Source organism: Phycodurus eques, chromosome 4 (genome assembly GCF_024500275.1).
Source record: "Phycodurus eques isolate BA_2022a chromosome 4, UOR_Pequ_1.1, whole genome shotgun sequence".
NCBI lineage: Eukaryota > Metazoa > Chordata > Actinopteri > Syngnathiformes > Syngnathidae > Phycodurus > Phycodurus eques.
In genome coordinates this window covers 7814134-7824859 of record NC_084528.1, presented here as the reverse complement: position 1 = coordinate 7824859, position 10726 = coordinate 7814134, and the positions used below count along the sequence as shown (strand labels likewise).

The window sequence follows — 10726 nt, the reverse complement described above, 5'->3', positions numbered from 1 at the left end:
ACGAAAACAATTAACTTTTGAATTAACCCTGTTTTAAGGCTTAAAATAAAATGAACAACAAATACAGGATTCTTTATAGCATAGAAAGGACATCCATAAATGTGTTATGTGGGGGGGGGGCGCAAATACAACTCATATCTCAAATTTCTGTTTGCACTGAAACTTGTTCTAATTTGACCTCAAGATAGATGTCAAATCTTTCCATGTCCATCACCAAAGGCCTCTGGTAGTGATAGTAAAATACTACGCCAATAAAAAGGCTGGCGGACAAGTGGAAACGCAAACATCATTACTAATACATGGCTCCCCTCAAACATTCAATAGCGCACAGGGATGTTTTGCCATGTATCACATTGATGTGGACGTTCATACACATGCATAAACATCATGGTTGTTCATTTAATTAAAACATGTCAATGTGGAATTAATATTTAACCTGTGGCACCTGCTGTATTGGACTAAGAAGACAAGGAAAATATGGAGTTCCACAGAGTCATTGTGTGGTCATGAAATTAGATCCGCCGGCACCCCAATGGGATTTAGGAAATGACAGGTTCAGCAGTTCAGGAGAGGAAAACATTTTTTTTTTTTAAATAAATAATCAACACAAACAGTCATCCTGCTCTTAACAGTAGCCCAGAAAGTCATCTCTCAACAAGTACACATAAGCGCCTCCATGTGACAATGCAGGAAATTTTAGCCAGTTGGCACGGCATGGGAGTTAACCATGAAGACACAGGCTTAAGTGACAAATGAAAGTTTAAGAATGACATTTATAAAACCCGCTGCTGACATGGCTGTGCCATCACAGTGATGATTGAATGTTGGATGTGGTTACACAGTCAATAATGAAAAACATTATTGTATGAGATCATTTATTTCTTCTCTCCTCCAGAGACAGAGTTGCATAACACAGGACTCAGGAGACAGTGTTTTGCTGGGTTACCCAGGTGGTGTCCTCATTGGACAAACTACTGTCGTCAAGTTTTTATGCAACACATATTGTCCTGTGGTGAGTTTTGAATTAAAGGAGGACACATAGACTAGTGTGACAGAAATTTAGAAAACATACACCGAATGTGGGATGCTTGGTGGGGGGACGCAAGCCGCTAAAACGCAAAGCCTACCTGCTTAATATAAACTCCTGTCCTGGAGAAGACATCCACGAGCTCAGGGTGCTGTCGACTCTCTTGATTACCATGCCCAAGGCTGAAGTTAGTATTGTTTCCCCATGTATAAACTTCAGTCGGGTCTGTAATGCGTTTGAAAAATATATCTATGAGGCAAACCAATGTTTAGTATCCAACTTTTAAAGTCTTACAGACTGTTATATTGGATTATTTTTTAATCACTAAAGTTTGGTTTGTTGAACATGAAACATTAAATTTACCTGAGTTTTTAAACACAACATGAGGTGGTCGGTCTTTCATCAACAGGTCCAGGGTTGAGAGACCTTCCTTATCCTGAGTGGAGAGGACTCCACCATGCTAGACATAAAGAACATAACACTCACATTAATAAACTTACTGGAGCGTAATTTTAACAAATTACATTAACAAACATCTGGCAGCAAATTCATATCCAACTTTGTCAATATCATTGATAAACAACCAACTTGACAAAACTCAACTTTTTCATCTATACATGTACCTTGACCAGGGAAAGGAGACAGTGGATCTGTCCATAGAAGACACTGCGGTGCAGAGCGGTCCAGCTTGATTCTTTATCCTTCACCGTCAAGTCAGCGTTTTTACTTTTCAAAAGCCAATCCAGTAAGGCCTTCTTTCCCAGTGAGGCAGCCAGGTGCAATACTGTGCGACCGAATTCATCCCGCAAAGTCGCAGCATTGTGGCAGTGTGATGTTAAGAAAGCTCGTAGCTGCCCCTCTGACCCTCTCGTTATTGCCGCTACCACCTCATTTCCATGCTGCAGTGAGCGGCATTTTGGGGTGCAGTCCGGCAATTCCAGACTCATTCTGACCAACCAAAATCTTCCCAAACAAAGGCCTGCTGCCCTCTGACAGTCTACCCAAAATTACAAAGTGATTCTAGGACAACACAATATGCAGGGGCAAATACACACACTGCACCCGTGACAATCTGTAATGAATCAAGGCTTCCCTCAAAGGGAGGTGGGGGGGATGCATTAAATTTGGGGGGGAAAAAATAAATAAAAGGTTGAGATGGCTGTGGAGTGGAGTGCTAGAATTGTGCTTGTGTTGAGGTTCCACTGCACCCTAGCAACCCCAGAAACTGTGGGACTTGCTCAGTCCACCATCTCACCAAAATGCTGACCACAAGCCAAGGTGCTGGCCTCGTATGGCATCACAACATAAAAAAAACAACAACCCGTTTTATCTTGTATACAAAATCATAAAATTAAATAAAAAATAATTCGTCCTATATGAGCTCCTCGGATATATGTATATATATTTTTTACATAAGGCAAAACATTCAAGAATTCCTCCAACCTTGGCACCCTGCAGTCCAACCATCAACTTGAGGGGAAAGCCAACCTTTCCCCTCAAAAATCACACTCTGCTTTTTAAAACTCCATAATTGAAGTATAAACCTGTGAAAGGAAAAGTTGAAAAATAAAGCGTAAATTGAGCGTATGACCCACTTTAAAAGTTGATTTACTCTTATGTAATCTTTGTTAAGGAAACATAACGTACATAACACACTAAGATATTTTATCTTATTAAAATAGATAATGCAAAATGTTTTAGAACGACTCCAATTGAAAGAACATTATATTTGATAACATGTATTATTTATAAAGGCGACTTGGCTAGTATAATGAAACAAGCAAGCTAAGTTAGCATTGTAGTACGGTGGTTAGTTTCAAATACAGGCCGCATAATTAAATTATAGTTATTTTGTCAAATTGTGGAATTCGTCACTTTTGTAATTTAATCCAACAACAAGGCCTTCGTTTAATGCATCCCACAGCGGTGACCAACTTAACGTTAGCAAGCTTGGCGGCTCTGCTATGTGCAGCTCCAAAGCAAGGCAACGATAGTACATTCAAAACGGTATTTTAGTGTCTGTAAATGAAAAGCATGCGTGAACAAAGCCAACCTAAATGCCATATTAGAGTTGAAGAAACGTTGGTTAGCGTTAGCCAGAAGCAGCAGCTAGGTTGACTGACACATCATAGCAAATTCGCATAGCCGAGATGTAAAAACAAGTAATCACATTACCTTCTGCTAGATAAAGGAAAAAAGGGACATGGCATAAGAAGTGACATTAACTGTGTCTATCCACTGCTCCATTGCTACAAATCGGTTTTGGAAAAAAAAAAACTTCGTGTAAATTTGACGGGCTTCTTGCCGAGAAGGGATGACTAACTTAACAAACAACAAGACTTTTGATTGGTGGATAGGTGTACATTCAGCTCTCCTATTGGTTGATTTTTTTTATTATTATTATTTATATTTTGCGTATTAGTGCATGAGATCGATGTGACGTAATGGGTAGTATATTTGGAAATACAGTGTGTGTTATATATATATATATTTTTTTTTAATGGATGGATTGTAGAAATTCAAAAGTCCAGTTACAGTACAACAACAGTAATAGTAGGACATATACACTACCGGTCAAAAGTGTTAGAAGACCCCAATCTTTCCATCTTTTTTTTTTTTTTTTTATTGAACTTTATCCAGTTAAATTTCTCAATTTACTCTGAAATGAAAGGACAGAAAAAATAAAGTATTCAAGTTACAAAAGTAATAATGGAATCAATCTACAAGCAAAAGATTTATTCTAACCATTTTACTCCTTAAAGTAGCCACCTTGGCAGATATAACAGGTTGTGGCATTATCCCTCAAATGAAAATCAAATACTTTCAGAAAGTTCTTCCCAACTCTGTTGTGGAAGTTCCCATAACTGTGTGCCACTTGTAGGTTGTCTTGCTTTCACTCTTTTGTCCAGTTTAAAGTCTCGGGACTGTGACTTTTCACTGGTCAAAAGTTACAAAACGCGCTAATTTTTCCCCTTATTTTTATTTTATTTCTATTTTTTTAATTGAAAGTCAAGCAGTTCAAAACCAATGGGGTTTAGTGGTGAACTTATATAGTTGTTACATTGCGCCACAGGCTACTAAAAGGAGAGGACCATGGGAGCTAGTGTTACACAGGGACCCACAGCAGGGGCCCCCAATTATGACATATTGATGAGTGGACCCTTACTTTAGCATCTGAGGAAAGACTAATGTGTATAATTATTAATAAATAATGATGACTAATGATGTATCATAATATAATATGGGGATGTTGAAAATATGTATCCAGGTGTTGTGTATTTTGAACTGCAACTTCATTCAGACGAACACGCGCACGTTCACGTCTCAGCATGTACATCCATTGTATGTGCACAATTTAATAATGGCACGGCGTGAAAAACAGTATTACGTATAAATCTTCCAATGTCTTGGAAAAAAAAAAGAAGAAGGAAGAATTCAATTAAATGTTATTTTCGTTCCCAACAGTGAGATCTCAAATGTACGCGGTTGCAGCCCAAAACAGATGTTGACAGTTTAGTCACTGATATTATAATATTTTTTTCAAATGCATCACTTGGCTCAGCACGCAAAGCACCCCTCTGAGGGGCGTATAATGGTAAGGTCCGCACAGTGGCGGTGCTGTGTTTGGACTCTCCCTCCTCGGTTTCCCACCAGGCTGCCGAGCGGCGCATTCTTAATTTGCAGTAGCACGGAACGTCCCGATCACAAGGTTCATTGTCTGTATTGGTACAGGCAACATTATTTATTTTATTTTTATAACCGATTTTGACTTTTGAATACCTTACGTGTATATACACATTTTTTTTTTTAAACAGCCTTTACGTTGGGGTTTGGAGATTAAACGTAGCGAAGAAGTTTGTGTACATCGCCGCTCCCCCCCCCCCCCGCGAGGAAATAAAGACCTCAGTGAAGATGGTTTGGGGGTAGATTCATGGCGTTCGAGTTCCAACTGGAGCGGATCGCGGTGGGGGGGGAAACTTCACTCGGAGGGGACTGTTGTGGACTGACACTGCGCACAGTCTGCACAACAGAACAAAGATGCGCCTGTTGAGCACATCGTGCTGGTCTCCAGACGTAGAAACACGGATGAATGCATTGAGGTCCAGTGGTGTGATGCAGTTACTTTGGCTCCTCGCTGTCATACTGTCCTGTCAAGGCTGCCCAGACAAGTGCACGTGCTCCTCGCAAACCGTAAAATGTCAAAACCTGGACTTGGACGCAATTCCACATTTGGTACCTGCCGATTCCAAGTTACTTTGGATCACGGGAAACAACATTTCCAGCATCAATGAGGACTCTTTTCCAAGCCACCTGGAATTATTAACAGATCTTGATCTCAGTGACAATGAGATGGGGGCCGTGGAGGAAACGGTGTTTCATAACTTGCCAAACCTAGAGCGGCTGGATCTGAGCAACAATAAAATCCAAAGTTTCAGCGAAAAGGCTTTTCCACATGACAACAAATTGCAGGTGTTGAACCTAAGTAGGTCTTTTCACAATCTTTCCTCTGTGAATGGGCTCTTGAACGTCCTAGAGAATGGAAACCTCGTCCAGCTGACAGTCTTGGACCTGTCTCACAATGACCTTGTGCTTCTGCAAGATGATTTATTCCAAAGTTTATCCAATCTGGTCAACCTCAGCCTGCAGAACAGCTCCATCATCTCCATCCCGCATGGGATACTAAAGGTGCCACGACTGCAAGACCTTGACCTGAGGCACAACGGTCTCAGGAATCTTCCTTCCACCACTCTGACTGAGTTCAACCTGAAGTCAGACCTTCATATTCGCTTAGAAGGGAACCCCTGGGGTTGTGACTGTTTTATTGAGGACATGTTGGTGTGGCTGCAGAACTCCACGCAGGTCACAGACATGAATGATCTGACCTGTGCAGACCCAGAGGGTCTGAGGCGCCGGCCACTTGTGCAGGTGCAGCAGTCCCGGCTGAAGTGTTCGGGCAACATGGAGGGCGTGCTAGAGACTTCGTATGTTTTCCTGGGTTTGGTGCTAGCACTGATTGGCATCATATTCCTGTTGGTGCTCTACCTGAACCGCAAAGGCATCAAGCGCTGGATGTACAACATCCGGGATGCTTGTAGGGACCACATGGAGGGATATCATTACAGGTACGAAATAAACTCTGACCCACGTTTGGCCAATCTGAGCATCAATTCAGATGTGTGAGGTGTTATCTGGAACCCCCAGTGAGACGTTAATATGACTTTATACCACTTAAAGTTGCATGAGTCTTCCTGCCTCCGCTGTTGTGGCTCCTAATTAACCCTTTTACCACTTAACTTGTTCAGCTACTGCTGCATGTTCTGTACCTGACACCTCTAATATAGCCTAGTGTTCTTTTTCCTCACGTGTGTGTATGATCAATCATGATGACAGACTGAAAAGACTGAAATGCTCCAGGTTTACTTCCCCTGAAGGACACACAAATAAAAGCACTGAACTTTAGGAACAAAATGATAGATTAATCCATATTGTACTGATCATCACAGCGTTCTCCTTATATCACCGCTGAAGAAAAATAATATAAAGCTTGTGTGTTTTTTTCTATGTGAAATTGTGATAAATAGTTGGACTTCTTTGTATGATTATTGTGCACATTCCATTTTTTTTTTTAATTTATAAGATGGATGTGACTCATTTTTCCTTGTGAAGATGTTCAGTTAAATAAAATGCCTGTGAATTGCTTGCATCCACCTTGACTGAGGGCCTTTTAATCATAAGAGTAAAAATTGGCAGACATAGGAGTTTGTAACTATACACATGCAGCAGCTGCGCATCAAGCACCCCTAAATTCCATTTTACACTCCTAAAAATACCACTCACGATAGTCGTAATTGTAAGGGATTGTGTGATTTCCCACAAATGCTGGGGGGGGGGGGGGCAGAGAATTTACATTTGATTAGGATTTAAAAATACATATTTTGATAATTTAAAGTATCCATTTAGAATTTAAAGCTTGCACTGTTTATAACCTCTGCCCCTCTGCTGGCAGCATGCTTCATCTGCTCTCATGTAGTTTGTTGGAATTAAAATGGCTATTTTTATGACACGTGTGTGGGTGCAGACTGAAGATTTGAAAGACTCCTTACACACTACATATTTGTTGAGCTCACAAGGACAGTCCTGCAAAATATTTTCCCTCTCGCTATTTGCCTCAATTGAGTAGTCCGGTGGCCTTTAAAGATCAAGAGGTTTTTTTTTTTGTATACTCTGAATTCCTTAAGAGTTAGTGACCTCATTCATAGCATTTGTATTTCGGCTGTTACATAAATCAGGTCAGAAGAACCAGTGATCCAGGCAGAAACAGGACTATTATAATGAAGACTGATGAAACATTCAGAATTATTCTCTTAGATTACAATAGACAGTGTAACGAATCAGCTTGACCCAATGATGGCTGAAGATGCTATATTCCACAATGGATGATCTTCAAAAACATTCCGCGGTTGCAAATTAATTCCACTTAACATAAGCATTGTTGTTTAATTCATTTACTTGCAGGGTACTGTCGAGTTCATATCCTACAATCACTGCTGAAGTTTTATTTAAAATTCACAAGTTGTGTAAAAAGGTTCCACACCTGCCATATTTCAGCTGTAAATTGGACATCAAACAAATTGTAAATTTGCGACAGATTGAGTCTGTGAATTAGTTCACATAGAGTATGTTCAGGAAGGTCATCATAAGAAGGTTAAACAAAGGGAAATAGAGGACATAGCGTCCAAATTGAGCTATTTGTGGGTCTACAGAAGAGGAGTATGACGACAGTCATCTCCTGTCCAATTTGCTTCCTGCTGTGAATCTGATAAAAATCCAAGACTCGGCTGTGAATCTCCCCCCCCCAAAAAAAACTATGAGCTGCAGCAGTGGACAGGTTTCAAACGCAGAGGCTTTTAGCAACAGTCTCACATTCAGTTGTATGAATTTCATTATACTCCTGTGGTCACCCTTGCTGCAAATACCAGAAAAGACCTAAACCATTTCATGGCACATGCAAATGAAGGGAAACTGCTCCAAAGATTCTAATGGGGCACAGAGAGCTATTATGGAAATGAGCTCAAGCAGCTTTATGCTGTTTTAAAGAAACTAACACTAACTAAATGTGTTTTCCGTCACTTGATATGTTTACTACTGCCAGGTATGATTTGAATAGATAATTCTAATGAGGTATTCCTTTTGAAGCCACATTATTATTCCCATAGCAGTCAAAATGAATGATTTTTTTTTTTTTTTTTTTTAAACTCTCTTGGCCTGCTGAAGCGTAGATAATTATTTTTTCCCCCTACATCTAGCAACCATTCGTGTAGCATGTAAATGTGCCATTTGCAGTACAAGATCGTGGCTCATACACAGATTCCCCTCACACGCTTTGTCTGTCAGGGCGACTGTATATCACTGCTGCAGCTGCTGTACATTTGTTATTGCACCTCAAGTTTAACATTTCCCTTCTTGTAAAACCCTTGGTAGGGATTTGTGGAAAAACAACAGAGGGACTGCATTTGTGAAAGGATTCTCACCGGCATGAAGGTGCCCCCTCCATTGTCTGTGGCACTCTGACTGGCTGGACAGCTGTGACTTTACAGGTTCATTTCATCCATCCCAAAGTTAAACACTAATTCACAAGCACTTGTTTTCTCATTATGCTCTTGCAATCTCTGCCGGTTCATTTTGAAAATGGATGGCCTCCCCTCAGACTCAACTCCCCAAAGTGAGGCCTCCCGAGCACCGTGTCCCAGGGGGTACATACATGCATACATACATACAGGCGATTACAATGTTTCCACAGAGAAACAATCAGGAGTCGTCCACACACACATTCATGTTAACCAGAGATTTTTGCCCAGCCACGCCTCAAGCGATGCTTGGGAGCGCTTTGTAATCACAGTGGAAACAAAGATTGAATGGTCTTGGGAAGTGGAAGAATGAAACAAATTAGTACTTTCTGGTCTATAATCCCCATTGACACCTTCGCTGGTCCTTTTGTGCTTGTTAGCAGTAGTCTCCAAACACCGTCAACATCTAAATAGTCAGCCATTGACTTATGATGTCAGTACCTGTCCTAGGCATCTCTCCCTGGACTTCTTGCTGTCAGGGCTGCTGCATTGAGCTCATTTACAGACAAGAGAACTGATGCCTATTACTGCCACTAAACATAGGCTTATAGCAGCAGCCCAAAGCGGTCAAGATCATCACTGGAAATTTTAACTCATTTGGTCTGCTCACTAATAATACAAATACTTTAGGCTAAAATATGTACAAAATCCATATGCTGAAATTGAGTTTTTAGTGCATTAAACCTGACTTATTGAGCAGTTGATTAGAAAGATATCTTATCATCTCAAACTTTTAAAGTGTAAACTCCTTTCACCAAGCAGTACCACTTGGTTCAGTTTAGTTCCCAATACAATTTTTGTGTTTCTATTATATGTTGTTAAGGGTACCAAATTAATAGATCTGCATTCCACAGCATACCACTTTTTGGTACCCCACTTTTGGGCTATCAATCATAGTGGTACAGATTGTAAAAGGTGGAGCGCTTGACACACAACAATGCAGTGTGTTGAGCAGTTGACATAGAATCCTCATTTCCATGCAACAATGGAAAAGAGAACAATACAAAACATGCTTTTCACAAACGGGTTTTCTCACCTCACAAAATAACATTACATCACTCTCTTACTCTGTGATATGCTTTGCCAATTAAAATTTCTCCTTTAAGAGCAATGTTATAAGTGGCACGAACAAATCATTTGTTCTGCATGATGAGACTTCACATAGGAAATGTTTTTAGCTCCATAGCAGATGCAGCATTATAGATTCGCAGAAGGTCTCTGATTCTTTCACCCAGTCACTTGTAACTTGACAGAGCTCACCAGGATTTTTATGTCCCGTAGGCAAGTGGGGGGTGGGTAACTGCATATTTCAGTCACACCCACTAAACTGTGCGCCTGAAAAAAAAAAAAAAGAGCTGCTGGGAACAGAATGCGAGTCACGCATACACTACAGAACATTGTTATTTTAAATCAGCAATTCAAGAATCAAGTTAATTCATTCACATTAATGCAATAGAATTCCTGTTTTGTATTCAATACAAAATACATAATTGAAAAAGGAAAAACAAAATCTGGTGTGGCACTACCTCACACACACACACACAACAGAAATAAAAGCTACAAGGTAGACAGTAAAGAATTTGGACACAAAGTTAATAGGAAACCTATCCAAGTCTTTGGATAGCAGTATGGCATTGCATACCACATAAAACTGCTTGGAATGAAACTGATCATATTTTATCATCCAGAATAAGTAGGCGGCCCACCTGACCATAACCATAATCGTCCAGGCACCCATAAAACCCCCTTTAACCCCCAACACTGCTCTTCTGACAACCATGTTTGTTTAGCCACATTTAATATGCCAGTGCACTTTCCTTGTGTGGAGACACAGACTGGCAGGTTATCAGATTGCCAGAGAGCCATAATTACATTCACTACACAGCACTGGTCTGCTGCTCCGCAAACACCTGGCTAGTTGCCCCAGCGAGTGACCTTTCCGTCTGAAAAAGGAGATTTAAGGCTGTCATAAGACACAGACAAAAGACTGGAATTACGACGCAAAGATTTCCAACGCTAGTTCCCTGAATCACCCTGATATGCCATTAATGCCTCTGAGGGCAAATACTTT

The 10726-nt window shown here is 40.5% G+C and overlaps 2 protein-coding genes across 5 annotated transcripts in view; one reads left to right on the top strand and one right to left on the bottom strand.

Annotated features, from left to right (window-relative positions):
• Positions 1-3344, bottom strand: part of ibtk (inhibitor of Bruton agammaglobulinemia tyrosine kinase) — a 42085-nt gene extending 38741 nt beyond the window's left edge. For 2 of the 3 annotated variants that reach the window (XR_009768387.1, XM_061673833.1), the window contains exons 1-4: positions 3203-3344; positions 1651-2571; positions 1391-1487; positions 1128-1252 (exon numbers count right to left, since the gene is read on the bottom strand). Coding sequence is in view for 2 of the 3 variants with exons in the window: in XM_061673833.1 (XP_061529817.1) it covers positions 1128-1252; positions 1391-1487; positions 1651-1974 (546 nt within the window). In the remaining variant the exon portion in view is untranslated. The remainder of the gene's footprint in view (positions 1-1127; positions 1253-1390; positions 1488-1650; positions 2572-3202) is intronic. The other variant, XM_061673835.1, reaches the window with a different exon arrangement.
• Positions 3345-4705: 1361 nt separating this feature from the next.
• On the top strand, positions 4706-9093 carry tpbgb (trophoblast glycoprotein b). 2 transcript variants are annotated; one of them, XM_061675527.1, is made up of 2 exons: positions 4706-6150; positions 8510-9093. In XM_061675527.1, the coding sequence occupies exons 1-2, from the start codon at positions 5066-5068 to the stop codon at positions 8565-8567; spliced, it is 1143 nt and encodes a 380-aa protein (XP_061531511.1). In that variant the 5' UTR covers positions 4706-5065; the 3' UTR covers positions 8568-9093. The 2 variants fall into 2 exon arrangements, with proteins under 2 accessions (XP_061531511.1, XP_061531510.1); XM_061675526.1 differs by lacking the exon at positions 8510-9093 and having other exon boundaries at positions 4706-6731.
• The last annotated feature ends 1633 nt before the right edge of the window (positions 9094-10726 follow it).

What these genes read in the sequence shown, in the direction of transcription:
- tpbgb (XM_061675527.1), top strand. Translation starts at nt 5,066, where the DNA reads ATGCGCCTGTTGAGCACATCGTGCTGGTCTCCAGACGTAGAAACACGG. An exon ending in ATGGAGGGATATCATTACAG is followed by an intron (nt 6,151 to 8,509) that starts GTACGAAATAAA and finishes AACCCTTGGTAG; the next exon opens with GGATTTGTGGAAAAACAACA.